This window comes from Telmatherina bonti (genome assembly GCF_933228915.1).
Source record: "Telmatherina bonti genome assembly, chromosome: 23".
Classification (NCBI taxonomy): Eukaryota; Metazoa; Chordata; class Actinopteri; order Atheriniformes; family Telmatherinidae; genus Telmatherina; species Telmatherina bonti.
This window is the reverse complement of record NC_136632.1, coordinates 11,429,917-11,443,041: the sequence shown is the minus strand read 5'-3', so window position 1 is coordinate 11,443,041 and position 13,125 is coordinate 11,429,917. Positions and strand designations below refer to the sequence as shown.

The window sequence follows — 13,125 nt, the reverse complement described above, 5'->3', positions numbered from 1 at the left end:
AATGTGAAGGCCCAGTTTCAGCCTGAAAGTATTCTGTTGATGGTGAGAGCTATTTTTTAGCATTCAGCTGACCACACTCTCATTGGGTCACTTTAGAGGACCAAGAGAGAGAGAGAGAGAGAGAGTGAGAGTGTGTGTGTGTGTGTGTGTGTGTGTGTGTGTGTGTGTGTGTGTGTGTGTGTGTGTGTGTGTGTGTGTGTGTGTGTGTGTGTGTGTGTGTGTGTGTGTGTGTGTTTGCAGAGAGAGATGGAGGGAGATATGAGAGGAAGTCCAGAGAGACTGGATACTGAGTCATGGCTTCATCACACCCACAGACACATACTCCATCACCAAACTAAAGTACTTTCAGAAAATGTATTTTTAGTCTGTTTATAAGAATTTTCTTGTGTTGTTTTGTGCTCGGTGCTCCGTACGGGCGGCTGCCTGTGTCATCTACCGAGCTCCTAAAGACTGAATCACATGGCCACTCAAGCAGTGAGGCGACTCTGTGTGGTTTCCACTGTTTTCTCAGCTGTCTGTGTGTCTGTCCTGAGCTCTACCTGTAACCAGAAAGTGTGGATTAAATCTTCCCTGATGGTGGATCTCCGCTTTTCAGAAAACATGCAGGTCCAGCTATCAGCGATGGTTAAAAATGCAGCATCTACACATGCTGAGTTCATGTGTGGGTGGGTCAATGTTCAAACTTTCTAAAAGTGGGCAGAATGTTTTAGTTTAACCAGTTAAAGTGTTGCACATGTCGGTGCTTGTGGTTTCTTGGGCCGTGACTTATTAGTGTTTGCTCAGCCTCCCTTTAGGAATCATTAAAATAACATTTTTCCTCATCTAACCGGGCATGATGAATCTCTGTGGCACCTCAATATCCGAATCCCCGTGGAAGCACATTTATATTAATTGCTACCAAATATATCTTTTGCTTGCTCAGGGAAGAATGAAGATTTAAACTGGGAAACGCTTGTTGGTGATTAATGTCTTCATTAAAGAAAACAAAGGGATGTTTAGCCTGGAGGTTTGAAGTTGCCAATAAGGGACTTCTGGGAGGCAGCAGGACGCTCTGCAGCTGCATCCAAGCCTAATATACACAAGTGGTTTTTTTTGTTGTTGTTGTTGTTTTTTTAAACTGTGATCTTTGACCTCCACCTTTACTGAGAGAAGTTATTAACCAAGTGTTGCTGTATTCAACACTTTGAGGAAACTCCTTACACTGTTCAGTACTTTTATTTTCAGCATTCTTGGCTTTGCCACATTTAATTGAAATGGTTTAACAAACAGTAAGTTACACTGTCTTGTCATGGGAAGGAGGGTCCGGTGAGCTCTGCAACAGAAATGGGGCTTAACGACGAAGTCTTTCAGTTTGACTGCAACTCCAGAGCGGAAGAAAATGAAAAAAATCCCCTGTGCTTGTAGCTTGCAGGCTCACCGAGTCAGACTTTGTCTGCTTTTGATCCATACAGCATCATGTGCAGTCACTCCTGTGTTCACTCTCTTCAGTCATGTGCTTTTGAATTAGCACACCACCACATCCTTTCACTGTTTGCTGCGTCTCTGCATGCATGCAGCATGTATGTATGGTGTATGGGAGCGGGCTGTTTCTCTAAAATACTGTCAGGAAAACACACTTTTTTGTACTATATTAACATATTTTAATCCAGTTAGCTTAATCTTTTATGCTGATTTGTGTCAGTAACTTGCTGCATTAAAAGAAAAACAACTTGTATTTGGTAATAATAATGTTTTAGACTCTGCTTAGATCAAAAAGAATCAGTTAAAGAAACTAAAACCCTGTTTTACTGATTCTGGGACTTTTCTCAGTTATGTCAACCTTATGCCAACAAAATATGGGCTCGAGCTGTCTGACAGCAGAAAGCCAAAATCTGGGAACATGTAATTTGTCTCCGCAGGGCGACTGGGAGAGCTGCTGGTTGGAGCGTTTTAAAATTCTGCCATCTAGTGGTGAAGAAACTATTCATGAACTTGCTTCTGGTTTTATTTATGTATGAAATAGAATTTAAAAAAGGTTCGTTTCATCATCTTTGTTTCATAATTCCCCCGTTAAAAGAGAATAGTTTAAACACAGAAGTCTTCATTTCTTTAGGGTGACTGACCCACATGATGAAATTCTGCTCTTTTCATCCACCTTTAAAAATTTGATCACATTTTTCGAGCTAATTTATCTGTAAAACATGAATATGTTTCCATCTGAAGCACGTGATTTCTGTTCACACTAAACCTTACAGCAAAGGAAGGGTTGTACAGTCATTTATCTGCAAAATCTCAGTTTTATTTTTTCTTTTTATCTGAGTCTGCTTTTCTGTCTCTTTTCCCATCTAGTTCCCAGGTAGAAGGTGATGTTAAAGAGGAGATTCTCCAGCCCCCTGAGGCTCATCCAGTTCCCCCCATTCTCACCCCATCTCCTCCTTCAGCCTTCCCTACGGTCACCAACGTACGGCAGGAGAATGACCGCTACCATCCTAAACCTGTCATACATGTCCTGTCAACAACACAGCAAAACGTCACACAAGTGAGTTTTATTCATTTTATTTAAGTTTATAATACTGAAAAGATGTTTAGTCAATGAACAATACTCATAAAAGGCTGGACTCTCTCATTCAGAAGTTAACGTGATCATGAGTTATGTACCTGATTTTATTGTGTAACTCTATACTTAGAGGTAGATCAATACAGAAAACTATCAGTTAAACTTGACTTTTTCATTACTTTTTATCAAAACAGAATGTAGCAAAATAAATAAATAAATGAATGATTAAATCCTTCCATGATTAAAGAAAACAGATAAATAAATACATTTTTTTTTAAAAACTATATCCTTTAACCTCATCCGCTCAGCCACACATGCACAAAGGAATAAAACAACTTTGTTCTGAGACTCAATAAAAAGCAGGAAATGGGGAAATGCTATCACAAATAGATCTCATAAATCTCATAAATGTGCAATAAGGAAACACCAGAGGCAGGAAAACAAAATAGCAGAAATGAGGTAATAATAAAAGGCGCCACATGTGAAGCGCTGCTGATCTCTCTAATAAGCACGCTTTTTTTTTTTTTTTTACCATTTCAGGGCAGTTAACGGTCTTCGGTTCTCCTGGATGGCTGCGCTTTGTTTTCACAGTTGTCTCATTTAGAAATGTTTTGGTATTTAATCTAATCCTGGCTGTAGCTAATGGTGATGTTGAAAATAAACAGAAATAGGGAAACCCATATCTCAGGATCTGCAGATATGTATTTATTTGGAAAATATAAAACCCTCATTTGAATTGGAAAGTAGTAGCTAGAAAAGGTTTTGCATTTTTTCCTCAAAAAAGGCCAAAATGTGACGAACATTTAAATAACTGCTTGCCATCCATCTGGCACCAGTCACAGTTGATTCTAACAATTTATTTGAGCTCCAGCAAATAGATTGTTGGATGCATCTTTCTAAAAATATGACACATTTTAGTTTAAAAATAAGTTTGATTTTCAGTAGAATTGCTGCACATAAGGTTTGTGTGTGTAATCATGATCTGGGAGTGTGTTTTCATTCGGGTGAATACCTCAAAACTGACAACATCACAGATTTCAGTCTGTGAATGTTGTCCTTCTGTGAAAGGCTCCAGATAATGACTTGTCTTATTTTTTTTGCTGTATTCATTTCAGAACAAAGATGTGGACCAGCAGCAGAACCAGTCAGAACCCAGTGCAATCAAAGAGACAAGCCCCTCGGAGCTAAAAGATCAAGATCAGCCAAGCCGCAATCAGCAGACTCAAGTCTCAAACTTGGATCTGAATGACAACTACAACAACAAATTGTCCTCCACGTCGTCAAAGTCAGAATCAGGCCAGAGCCAGACCCCCTCGTCGCCCCTTTCCCCGGCTGTCGATTGTCCTGGTGCCCCTCGGATCGAGAGGAAGCTCAGCATTGAGATTAAAAAGGTGCCGCTGCAGGAAGGACCCCGTAGCTTTGACACCTCCTCCTCTGTGGGAGTAGCCGGCGGACAAGGCGCCAGTTTGAGTAACAGCAGTTGCACGTTGCAGAGAGGCCACGCCTTCAAAGCACGTCCCGGTCAATCCCTGCTGACGTCTAGCTCCTCGCTGTCGGAGGACTCGGGCACAGAGGGAGGAGCAGGCGGATGTGGGGAGAGTCACGCCGATGGGGGTGTCCTCACCAGACCAAACCACCTTCCTGTGAAGAGCGGAGAGAAGGGAGAGACGCAGGACGACGACAGAGCCGACACGAAGGCTGGCCACGCAGCGTGGACGCAGTCCTGCGGCAGCCCCGAAAAACTATTCCCCAAGACTTCCTCCTCCTCTTCCTCCTCAGACAGAGTAGCCCCATCTTCATCCTCCTCTTCCCACCTGTCCTCTTCCTCCTCTTCGTCCTCCTCCTCCTCAACTCCTGTTAGGACTGCCCTGAGTTTCACAAACCCCCTCCATTCCGATAACTCGGACGAGGAGGGAAATGGAGAGATGCCTGGAGGAAAGGAGCGTTATTGTATAAATGTATCCACGGCAACAGCCATGGTAACCACGTCCTCGCATCATGAAGCCCAGCAGCCAGTCAGAAAGGTGCTGCCCATGTCTATTGCAGGCCAGACCACTCCGTCACCCTCTCCAATCACAGCAAGTATGTCAATCATCTGCTTATAGTTGATTTCATTCCTTTTATCAACTAATTGTTTTTTTTTATAGAATCAACTGTGAAAAAACTCAAGTAACCATAAAAGTTCAGCAGAGCTTGTTAGTCATTTACACGCTAACTGAGTCTGGCAATCTGTCTTTATTATCAATACACACAGATGCTCAAAGCAACCATATGATAGGATCTTCTTTTTTTTTTTACTCAAGTAAAGCTTCAGACAGACCAAATGCCGATGACAAATTGTGTTATTGTGATTATATTATTATTTTATTTTTATGTCCAGGATGTCTGATTAAATTTAAGTAAACTAAAGATAAACTCACAGCATACAATAATTAAGCAGACTCAGAGTTTGGGAAAAACAAGAGAAAAGGAACAGTGACAGGAAAGCAGTGAGATAATTACAAGAGTATCTCATAAAGCACAACTGACTAATTGGTTTCGCAAGGAATGCTGCAAATGTTAGCATGTGTGTGTGTGTGTGTGTGTGTGTGTGTGTGTGTGTGTGTGTGTGTGTGTGTGTGTGTGTGGATTTATGAATGAAAGGATCCTGTATTTGTTTCTGCACAGCAGTGTGTGAGCTGCATGTGCATGTTGGATGGTGAAGGATCGGCACTGCATGATACTGATAAGTGCTTGTGCATATTGGGTTGAACAAAGGAGTGTCTTCCTGCTTCTGGCTTGGTTTGGCCTTCTTGTCATGAACTACAAGGTGTGATTTTAGTCCTCTGGGGTGTGATGATAAAGGTTTTTTTTTAACTTCCTTTCTTAATTTCAAATCACAAGATTGAGAAAAACCCAACCCAACTTTGGCAATAGCCAATGTGAAGACGTTTTAGCTGGACTTTGCTTTAAAATCTGCAGGAATGCATGATCTGAGTGGTTTTTTGTAACATGCTTACTTCAATGGTGTGAATTAGTTGGAGTTACGCTGCGATAATCTGTTGGAAGCATATAAACCGACAGTGCATACGCGCTGCTTCTCATTTAAAACAACAATCCCAAGCTGCTGCAATCTTTTAACAAATGTTAAAAATGTAGCATTTTGGTCGGCTTTGCTTTTCAGCGCACTCACTTCTTTTGGCTGCAGCAGCTTCGTTTATGAAAGGCTAACAGCTGCTGTTTGATTGGTCGCAACAATCTGGCGCCTGCTTGTCGATGATTTGCACTGAACAAATTGCCACTTGTGGTTGGCTGTGAGAAAACTGGTGGTGGCTGCTTGTTTTGCTGGTTGCGTTACCAATGAACCACTGAAAATTGATTTAATTACTTGTGTTTCAGAAGTCAGGTGAGGAAAGCAGATGACGCTCAATAGTTATGACCAGAATCACTGAAGAAAGTTGTAATGTTGTAGTTAGAATCGAATAAACATATATTAACATATAAAACCCAACAAGGAATAAAGATAACACATCATTTTAAAGTATTAATAGCAACTTAATATTGTGCACTAATTATTTCAATACAGAAAAATTTGTTACTACACTTTAAACAGACGTAGGATATTTTTGTTGCTTTTCATTGATATTTGCCATAATGTAAAGAAACAATCACCATCTGTTTAACCCACTGTTTTCCTTAAAAAGTCTCATTATTGGCCAGCTAACTGAAGCCAGCACTGAAACTCATGCTCTATTATCCTAAACTGATCATGCTGCTTTACCTGGGCTTTTTCCAATGCAGCCAGAAAATCAAATCACTTCAAACGACAGATAAATAATCTGTAAATCTTAAGTAGATGTAGTGTTAAAAATGAGAGTTTAAAGAGGAGGTAATCATTCAGGTGAAAGGAGGAGCTAAATAACTATCTGATAGGCAACAACAAAAACAGGACATTATGCAAGATAAACTGATTGTTACAATTGGATCCATCTCATCTTGTGAATTTAAGAGGTTCTTTAAAATATTAAAGTCATTAATATAATATTTTGCCTCAGGCGTTGCATTCAAAACAGGAACATGGAGTTTTAGTTGGACAACAGATTCAGTGTTGATTCATAATAAAACCCAGTAATTAGGAGGGGATGCACCGAATGCAATAATTGTAATCATTTTAAATATTCAATTCAGCTATTCAGGCCGATGAGAGCCCACACTACAGCTCTAATAGAAATGTGGTGAGCCCACTTTTGCAGTGAAATAAAAACCTGGGAGCTAATCAAAATGTATCCTGATCTCTAAATCTGTAGCAATTAAAGATCTCGAGTTTATTGGTTGCACTTTACACTGACTGTGGTTACATGAACACTCAAGTTAAGCTATAGTTTTATCTCCAGTTGGACATTTAACTGAGCCACTGTTCTTCCAGTGTACATGTACATTAGAGTAATGGTTATTCACCAGTACATGAAGCCATAACGCTGTGGACTGCGTAAGGAAAACGTTTTAGACATTTTTTCGCATCTAACTTTTTCTCTGGGAGATGATCAAACTTGTAGATATAACTAAATTCACTACAAAGACCTTTTTAAGTTACTATACCAATGATCCCCTGGATTTTTAAAAAATAAGAACTTGAATAATGTTTATGTCTGATAATACTGTTGGTTATAAAGTCATGTCCTGTTGCTTCATGCGTCACGTTTAGACAAAAGAATAAGGTATAAAATATGCAAATGAGAACATTTTACAGGATTTCATTGAAATGTTCATATATGTTTACGCTGAACTATCTTTGAGAGAAAACAAAAAAAAAAGCAGGAATATGATTTTTTGGAATTTGCGTCCCACGCCATGGTGTGAATCATGCTAATAAGATCATACAAACAAACATCTTCGAGGTTTTGGTTAAAACGTTAGGGAACCACTGATTTCCAGAACATTATCACACAGCAGCGCAGATGCTCATAATGATATCACGATGCAGCAGATGTTATTGTTCTCGGTGTGGACAGCCCTATAGTGTACATTTCTTAAGTCTGTGAGATGGAAGACAGAAAAATGATTTACATATTTATTTTTTCCCAATACTTTTGTTCTAAAAAAAAAACATTGTTTATATATGTACATATTATTTATCTAAAATTTTTTGAGAAAGTAATAAAGACTCTTTAGTCTGTAGAAAAATTGCAGAAAAATCTCATTGGCTACATCCTGACTTCAAGGCATCTTAGATAAAAGCTAGTTTTTAAGTCATGAAACATACTTTCACCTCTTTTCTTTCTTCATGGCTAGTCGTTAACCCTGCTTCTTATTTGACCTCTGACCTCTTAACCCAGACTGCTGGGACAGCGATGACTCCCCTCCCCCCCTCCCTGAGAGAACCCCTGAGTCCTTCATACTGGCCACAGGTGCGTTTGCATTGGTCAACATGCTTTAGGTGTGGTCTCGATGGTCTCCCTGTGGGTCCATGTTATGGCTCATCCTCTACAGATGTGGAGGGGTCTGTGATTGTGACCTTAAAGGAAAAGATTTGTTTGGGAAATAGAGATTGAGATGATGTATGTTTATGTACAGTTGATTGGCTTTGACATAAGAGCAATATTTGATAACTTTATAGCATATTTGAAACTAATCAGATGTGGTTTATTCATATCGGTGGTCTCTGTTTCTATTTTATCTCCTTCAGTCTCTTTAAAACAGGTGGACAGGCAAACGCCTGAGGTTGTAGGTCGCAGGATGAACTCTTCGTAAACTCCACCATCCTGCTGTGTTTCCATTGTTCATTTGTTTTGTACATGTCACTCTCTAAACCAGCCGAGAGCACTTGAAGTGAGATGAATAAATAGGAGAAGCTGCTTTTGTCAGAGGCTTTGTCAGTTGTACAACACTAGAGGTCAGTATTGTCTGTTTCAGCCGTCTTGTGCAGCTTCTGTGCAGATCACCTGTGAAATCAGGTGCATTTGGTTGTAGTTTATTCGGCTTTTGGGGTAGTTAAGAAATGGCTTTATGTATTTTAGCAAAAAGCTACTGTTTCTTCCTTTGTGTTTGGTTGGTTTAAGGCCTTTAGGTTTAAGGAATAATGGAGTGTGATTTGGAAGGAAACATGAAAAGTGAATAAGTGTGAATTTGTGATTATTGTGCGTGCATCTCAGCATTTTATCTTTTACTGCTCTTTGTGTTAATTCAGTTCTTGCTCTCTCTCAGATCCTCTGGAAGTGAGAATGTCAGCCTCAGCTGAATGGAGCAGTTTACAGAAAGGTATAAACACACACTTTAATTTATGTTTAATGAGTTGTTTTCAGTGTGCTTGCCTTGATTTAGACAGAAGCACACATCTCAGTTTATCTTTTGTCAGTGGGGCAGTAAAAAGACCCTCAGTTCTTTGTGAATTAGTAGGCAGACAATAAAGACGGATGGCTTTAGTCAGAAAGGCAGCTGTAAGACTGAGACAGTAACTGAGACAAAGAAAAGGGAGAAAGGGAAAAGATAAAACATGTCCACAGAGGCGTGTGATAAAAAGGAGTGCTGTGTAGTGAGGATTTAGTAATGATTTTTACTGCCAATTTATTGCTCCAGTAGTTTTGTTGTGGGTATGACAGCTTAATCAAAAGGGAATAAATGTTTGAGTTTTATTCTGTCGTATTTCTTACTCACCATGAATATAATTCTTATAACTCCACGGAGGATTTGAAAAGCAAAGAGGCTTCGTTGAAATTCCCACTGAAAGCCAGACATTATATGTCAGGATCTGTGAACATCTGAGTGGAAGCCACTGTGGAAAATATTATTTTGTTGGTTAAATATTTATAATGTTCGTACATAGCAGAATGATTGATGTGAGGAAAGAGAACAATTATAATCTGAGTAAAACTAATGTAGTTTAAAGTGTTTTGTACTGTAGCCATTCACTTGTTTTCCATTAATCTGTGTTTATGTGTTCAGATGAGTCAGACTGTGTAAAAACATCTCCAGCTGACCCTTCATCTGCTAGCAGCACAGCAACAGACAACCAAGCAGACTTGGGTGGGTAAGTCTACCACCTTCCTACTTCCAGGCACCCTGACATCTGATGGAGCACCATGTTTACTGCAATGTTTTTGTTTATTTTGGTTCAGACTTTTTTTGGCTGGATTTCCAGTCATGAGACTTAAAGGAGCAAGATCATTTGCACAAGTCTTTTTTTTTTTTTTTTTTCTCTCTCTGCAGAAAACATTGCTGACAAACATTGCTTGTATTGAAGTCATCACTTTTTGATGCATGAGACTGTTTTTGCTGATTGGAAAGCAAGCTTTGGGCTGAAAGCGCAGGACATAATTTTTAGCTTAACCCCCCAACAAAATTGAGAAGACATATTCTCGTATTATTTTGGTAAAGTAATAATTAAATTAAATTAAATTAAATTAAATTAAATTAAATTAAATTAAATTAAATTAAATTAAATTAAATTAAATTATGTTCTTATATTTTTTCTCTTCCATTATTATTTTTATTATTATTGTTGTTGTTGTTTTTATTGCTATTATTAATATTATTATAATTATTATTATTATTAATAATAATAATAATAATAATAATAATATTCATATTATTTCCTACTTGCATTTCAGGGACCACCGTTGTTTAGTTATGTCTGCACAGCATTTGAATGACAATTTAATTTAATTTAATTTAATTTAATTTAATTTAAAATTATGTGAATATTTATAATGCAGTTTAGTGCTTTTTAATGTACAACAAATCCAGCTAAGAGCTTCTCTTCTTTCAGGGTTCGGTAACCGTTGCAGTCAGCCCCATGGCCCTCGACACCCCCCCTCAGACTGGACATGATGGATCTTTCTTTCTGCCCGTCCACAAACCTCCTCCTTTCCCAGGAGATGGACTCCACAAATCTCACCTGGCTGGTCCCAAAAAAAAAACCCAAGTTGCTCGACGCCACGCCACGTTTTTACATAGAAGCTGCTTCTATGTTGCTGTGTGCCGACATCCTCTTCCTCGGTTGTTCCGTTAAAATGCAACTGTTCATAGGGGTGAGGGACTTGTCCATTACACAAAGCTTTTTGCTGATTTTAAACAGTTTGACTTTTGTAGACCTGACCTGGGGCTGACCTGGGATCAGGCTTTTCCCGTCGATGCTTAAAAGATACATCTTTTTTTTTTTTTCGCTTGATAGTAGACTCCGAAAGGACCCTGTTTTTCTCTTTGACACTTTGTGAAAAATAGTCCCTTTTTACACTAAATAAAGAGGGATCTATGAATGACTTTTACACTTTGTTTCAAGCCAAATGAGAAGAAGGAAGTAATTACAGTGGGAGGCGGATTCCTGAGGACTGACAAAACTCCCAGAGGTTGTTTACTGTCTCCCACTGAATGAACAACAATCTTCAAAGCAACTTCAGATAATCTGTTACCCATGATGCAACCTCATCAGATCATTCAGATGGATATGTTGAGGTTGCCAGGGTGCTCTCTGTGTTTCTTTATATTTCTGTCTCTCTTAGCCCCTCTAACTGTGTGTTGGTGCTACATTACAAAAGATCAGCACTGAAACAGAAGCACTAGAGCTGACTGTTACCAACATTCACCTGTTCTCACCTCTGCTGTGGCCCCCCTGTGGGATTATTACTCATTATGTTGGCTAGCTGTAGTATTTTGTTTCTCTGCTATTTCTCAGAGTAATATGCTGACATAGTTTGGTCATTGCAGTGTTCAGAAAATATTGACTTGTTTGCTGTTATGTGGCGTAGCAAGAAGCTAGTTAGTTGAAGCTAAGCTAATTAGCTGCTAGTAGCTTTGAAATCACCATGCAGACATGAATGGATGGAAGCAGTATTTTCTCTTGGTATACAGCGTTTATCTGATCATTCTGTCATGGACAGTCGTGGCATGGTGTTTAAATGTGTAGCTGAATGGTAACATAGAAGGCTGGTGAACCAAAGTGTGATGTTCCCTCTCAAAGCTTAGTTTTCAGAATGTCTGAAAATGTAAAACAAAGCAGCATTAAAATCAGAAAAGACGACATTTGGATTTTACAAATGGGTCCAGTCATGCTCCATATTTCTACTACCTGTTTAGCACATTAGTAATGGCCAAACTGATCAGCTGTATGACTCTGGCTCACACTACTGGGACCATGAGCAGCCCTCAGTCCACCTCTCACAGAACATAACCACTGATTCTTTCTTTGGTCCGCTTCTTCATGTGTCATGTGTCTAACTTCTTGCTTATGTTTGCTGTTTATTTCGATCCCCTCCTACCACCACGATTCTTCTCTCAACAAAACCTCTAGTGTTTCGGAGTATGAATGTTACACCTGAAACACTTGAAATCTGCAACTTGACCAATAGAGATAGAAACTCCAGCGCCTGCTTGATAAATCATTTTGGTTTTTCGTTGAATAGCTTGTTGTTGTTTACCTGCTTCTGTGTGCGTGAGGCAATAATCCAATAAGACAACAGCAGCGAGGGACCCAGGACTACTGTTTTCCCTTTATTTTTAATATTTCCTTCATTACTTATCATAACGACATGGTATATGCTTTTTTTTTTTTTAAAAAGAAAAAGACGTGTACAGGGCAGTTTAGGTATATAATATTACAAACTTCTTTTTTTGTATCTTAAATATTCCTATTAACAGAAGATGTAAGAAAGTCGGTGCATGATGATCATGATTCCTCCCTTATATGCTATGTTTTCCTTCAAAGTGTAAATTATTCTGCTACCATTTTGTTTTTGCTTCTGGCAAATATTTCAGGGTTGTTTTTATTGTGTTTGAACTATATGCTTAACAGATTGATAAAATATTGTTTTAATTGGCTGGCAGAAGACAAGCCTCGACTACCAGCTGGCCACTCTCTGATGACTACAGTGGGCTCTGAATAAGATTGTAATAATAATATTAATGAGGATAATAATAATGGTCTTTTTTTCCTTTTTCTTTTTTTTTTTTTTTTTTGTAAATTGTATTTTAAAAGTTATTTTTGTACACGGTTGTTTGTTGCATCACCGATCCACAGCCCTTCCTCCCCCGCCCAGACCTTGACATATCTTCCCACACGCTCTCTTAACCTTTTCATTGTTTGAGATCTCTCATTTTTCACTTTTTTCATGTCGCTTTGCTCTTTCAACGAAAAACATGCAGCAGAAATGGTCTTTACGAGGAGAAACTTTTATTTTTCACCTCCCCCTGCTTTACATGGTCCATCTTCCTCAACTCACACTATTCTTCCTTTTAATTTCTTTGAAAAGGTGCCGTTTTTAGCGCACCTTTGTGCTAACCGATGACTAACTTGTTGGCACTTTTTTTTAACTTCATTCTTTCTCATTTCTTTTGTTTTACCCTCCGTTCACACACACAAACACACACAATCACTCCAGGCAAGCCTCAATCTCAGAGGAGCCCACTTGTGCCTTTAACAGAGCCCTGCCCTCCTCTCCTCACCTTTCCACTGTCCCTCAGTCATCATTAGCATCATGAGCGACGTGATCTGCTGCTGCTCTTCACCTCCTGTGGGTCTCTAACTCGGCTGTGCCCTCTTCCCCATCTGAACGTTACACACAAACACACAAAATGTTTGTATGTTGCAGAAATCAATCAGTAAAGATGAACATAAA

At 39.1% G+C, this 13,125-nt stretch overlaps 1 protein-coding gene across 1 annotated transcript in view; it reads left to right on the top strand.

Moving 5' to 3' along the window:
* The window catches only part of LOC306773276 (tyrosine-protein phosphatase non-receptor type 12-like), a 45,379-nt gene extending 32,254 nt beyond the window's left edge, over positions 1-13,125 (top strand). Inside the window, exons 13-18 of the mRNA XM_079263047.1 lie at positions 2,329-2,518; positions 3,652-4,618; positions 7,852-7,923; positions 8,720-8,773; positions 9,458-9,542; positions 10,281-13,125. Of these exons, the coding sequence (XP_079119173.1) occupies positions 2,329-2,518; positions 3,652-4,618; positions 7,852-7,923; positions 8,720-8,773; positions 9,458-9,542; positions 10,281-10,290 (1,378 nt within the window). The 3' untranslated portion in view covers positions 10,291-13,125. The remainder of the gene's footprint in view (positions 1-2,328; positions 2,519-3,651; positions 4,619-7,851; positions 7,924-8,719; positions 8,774-9,457; positions 9,543-10,280) is intronic.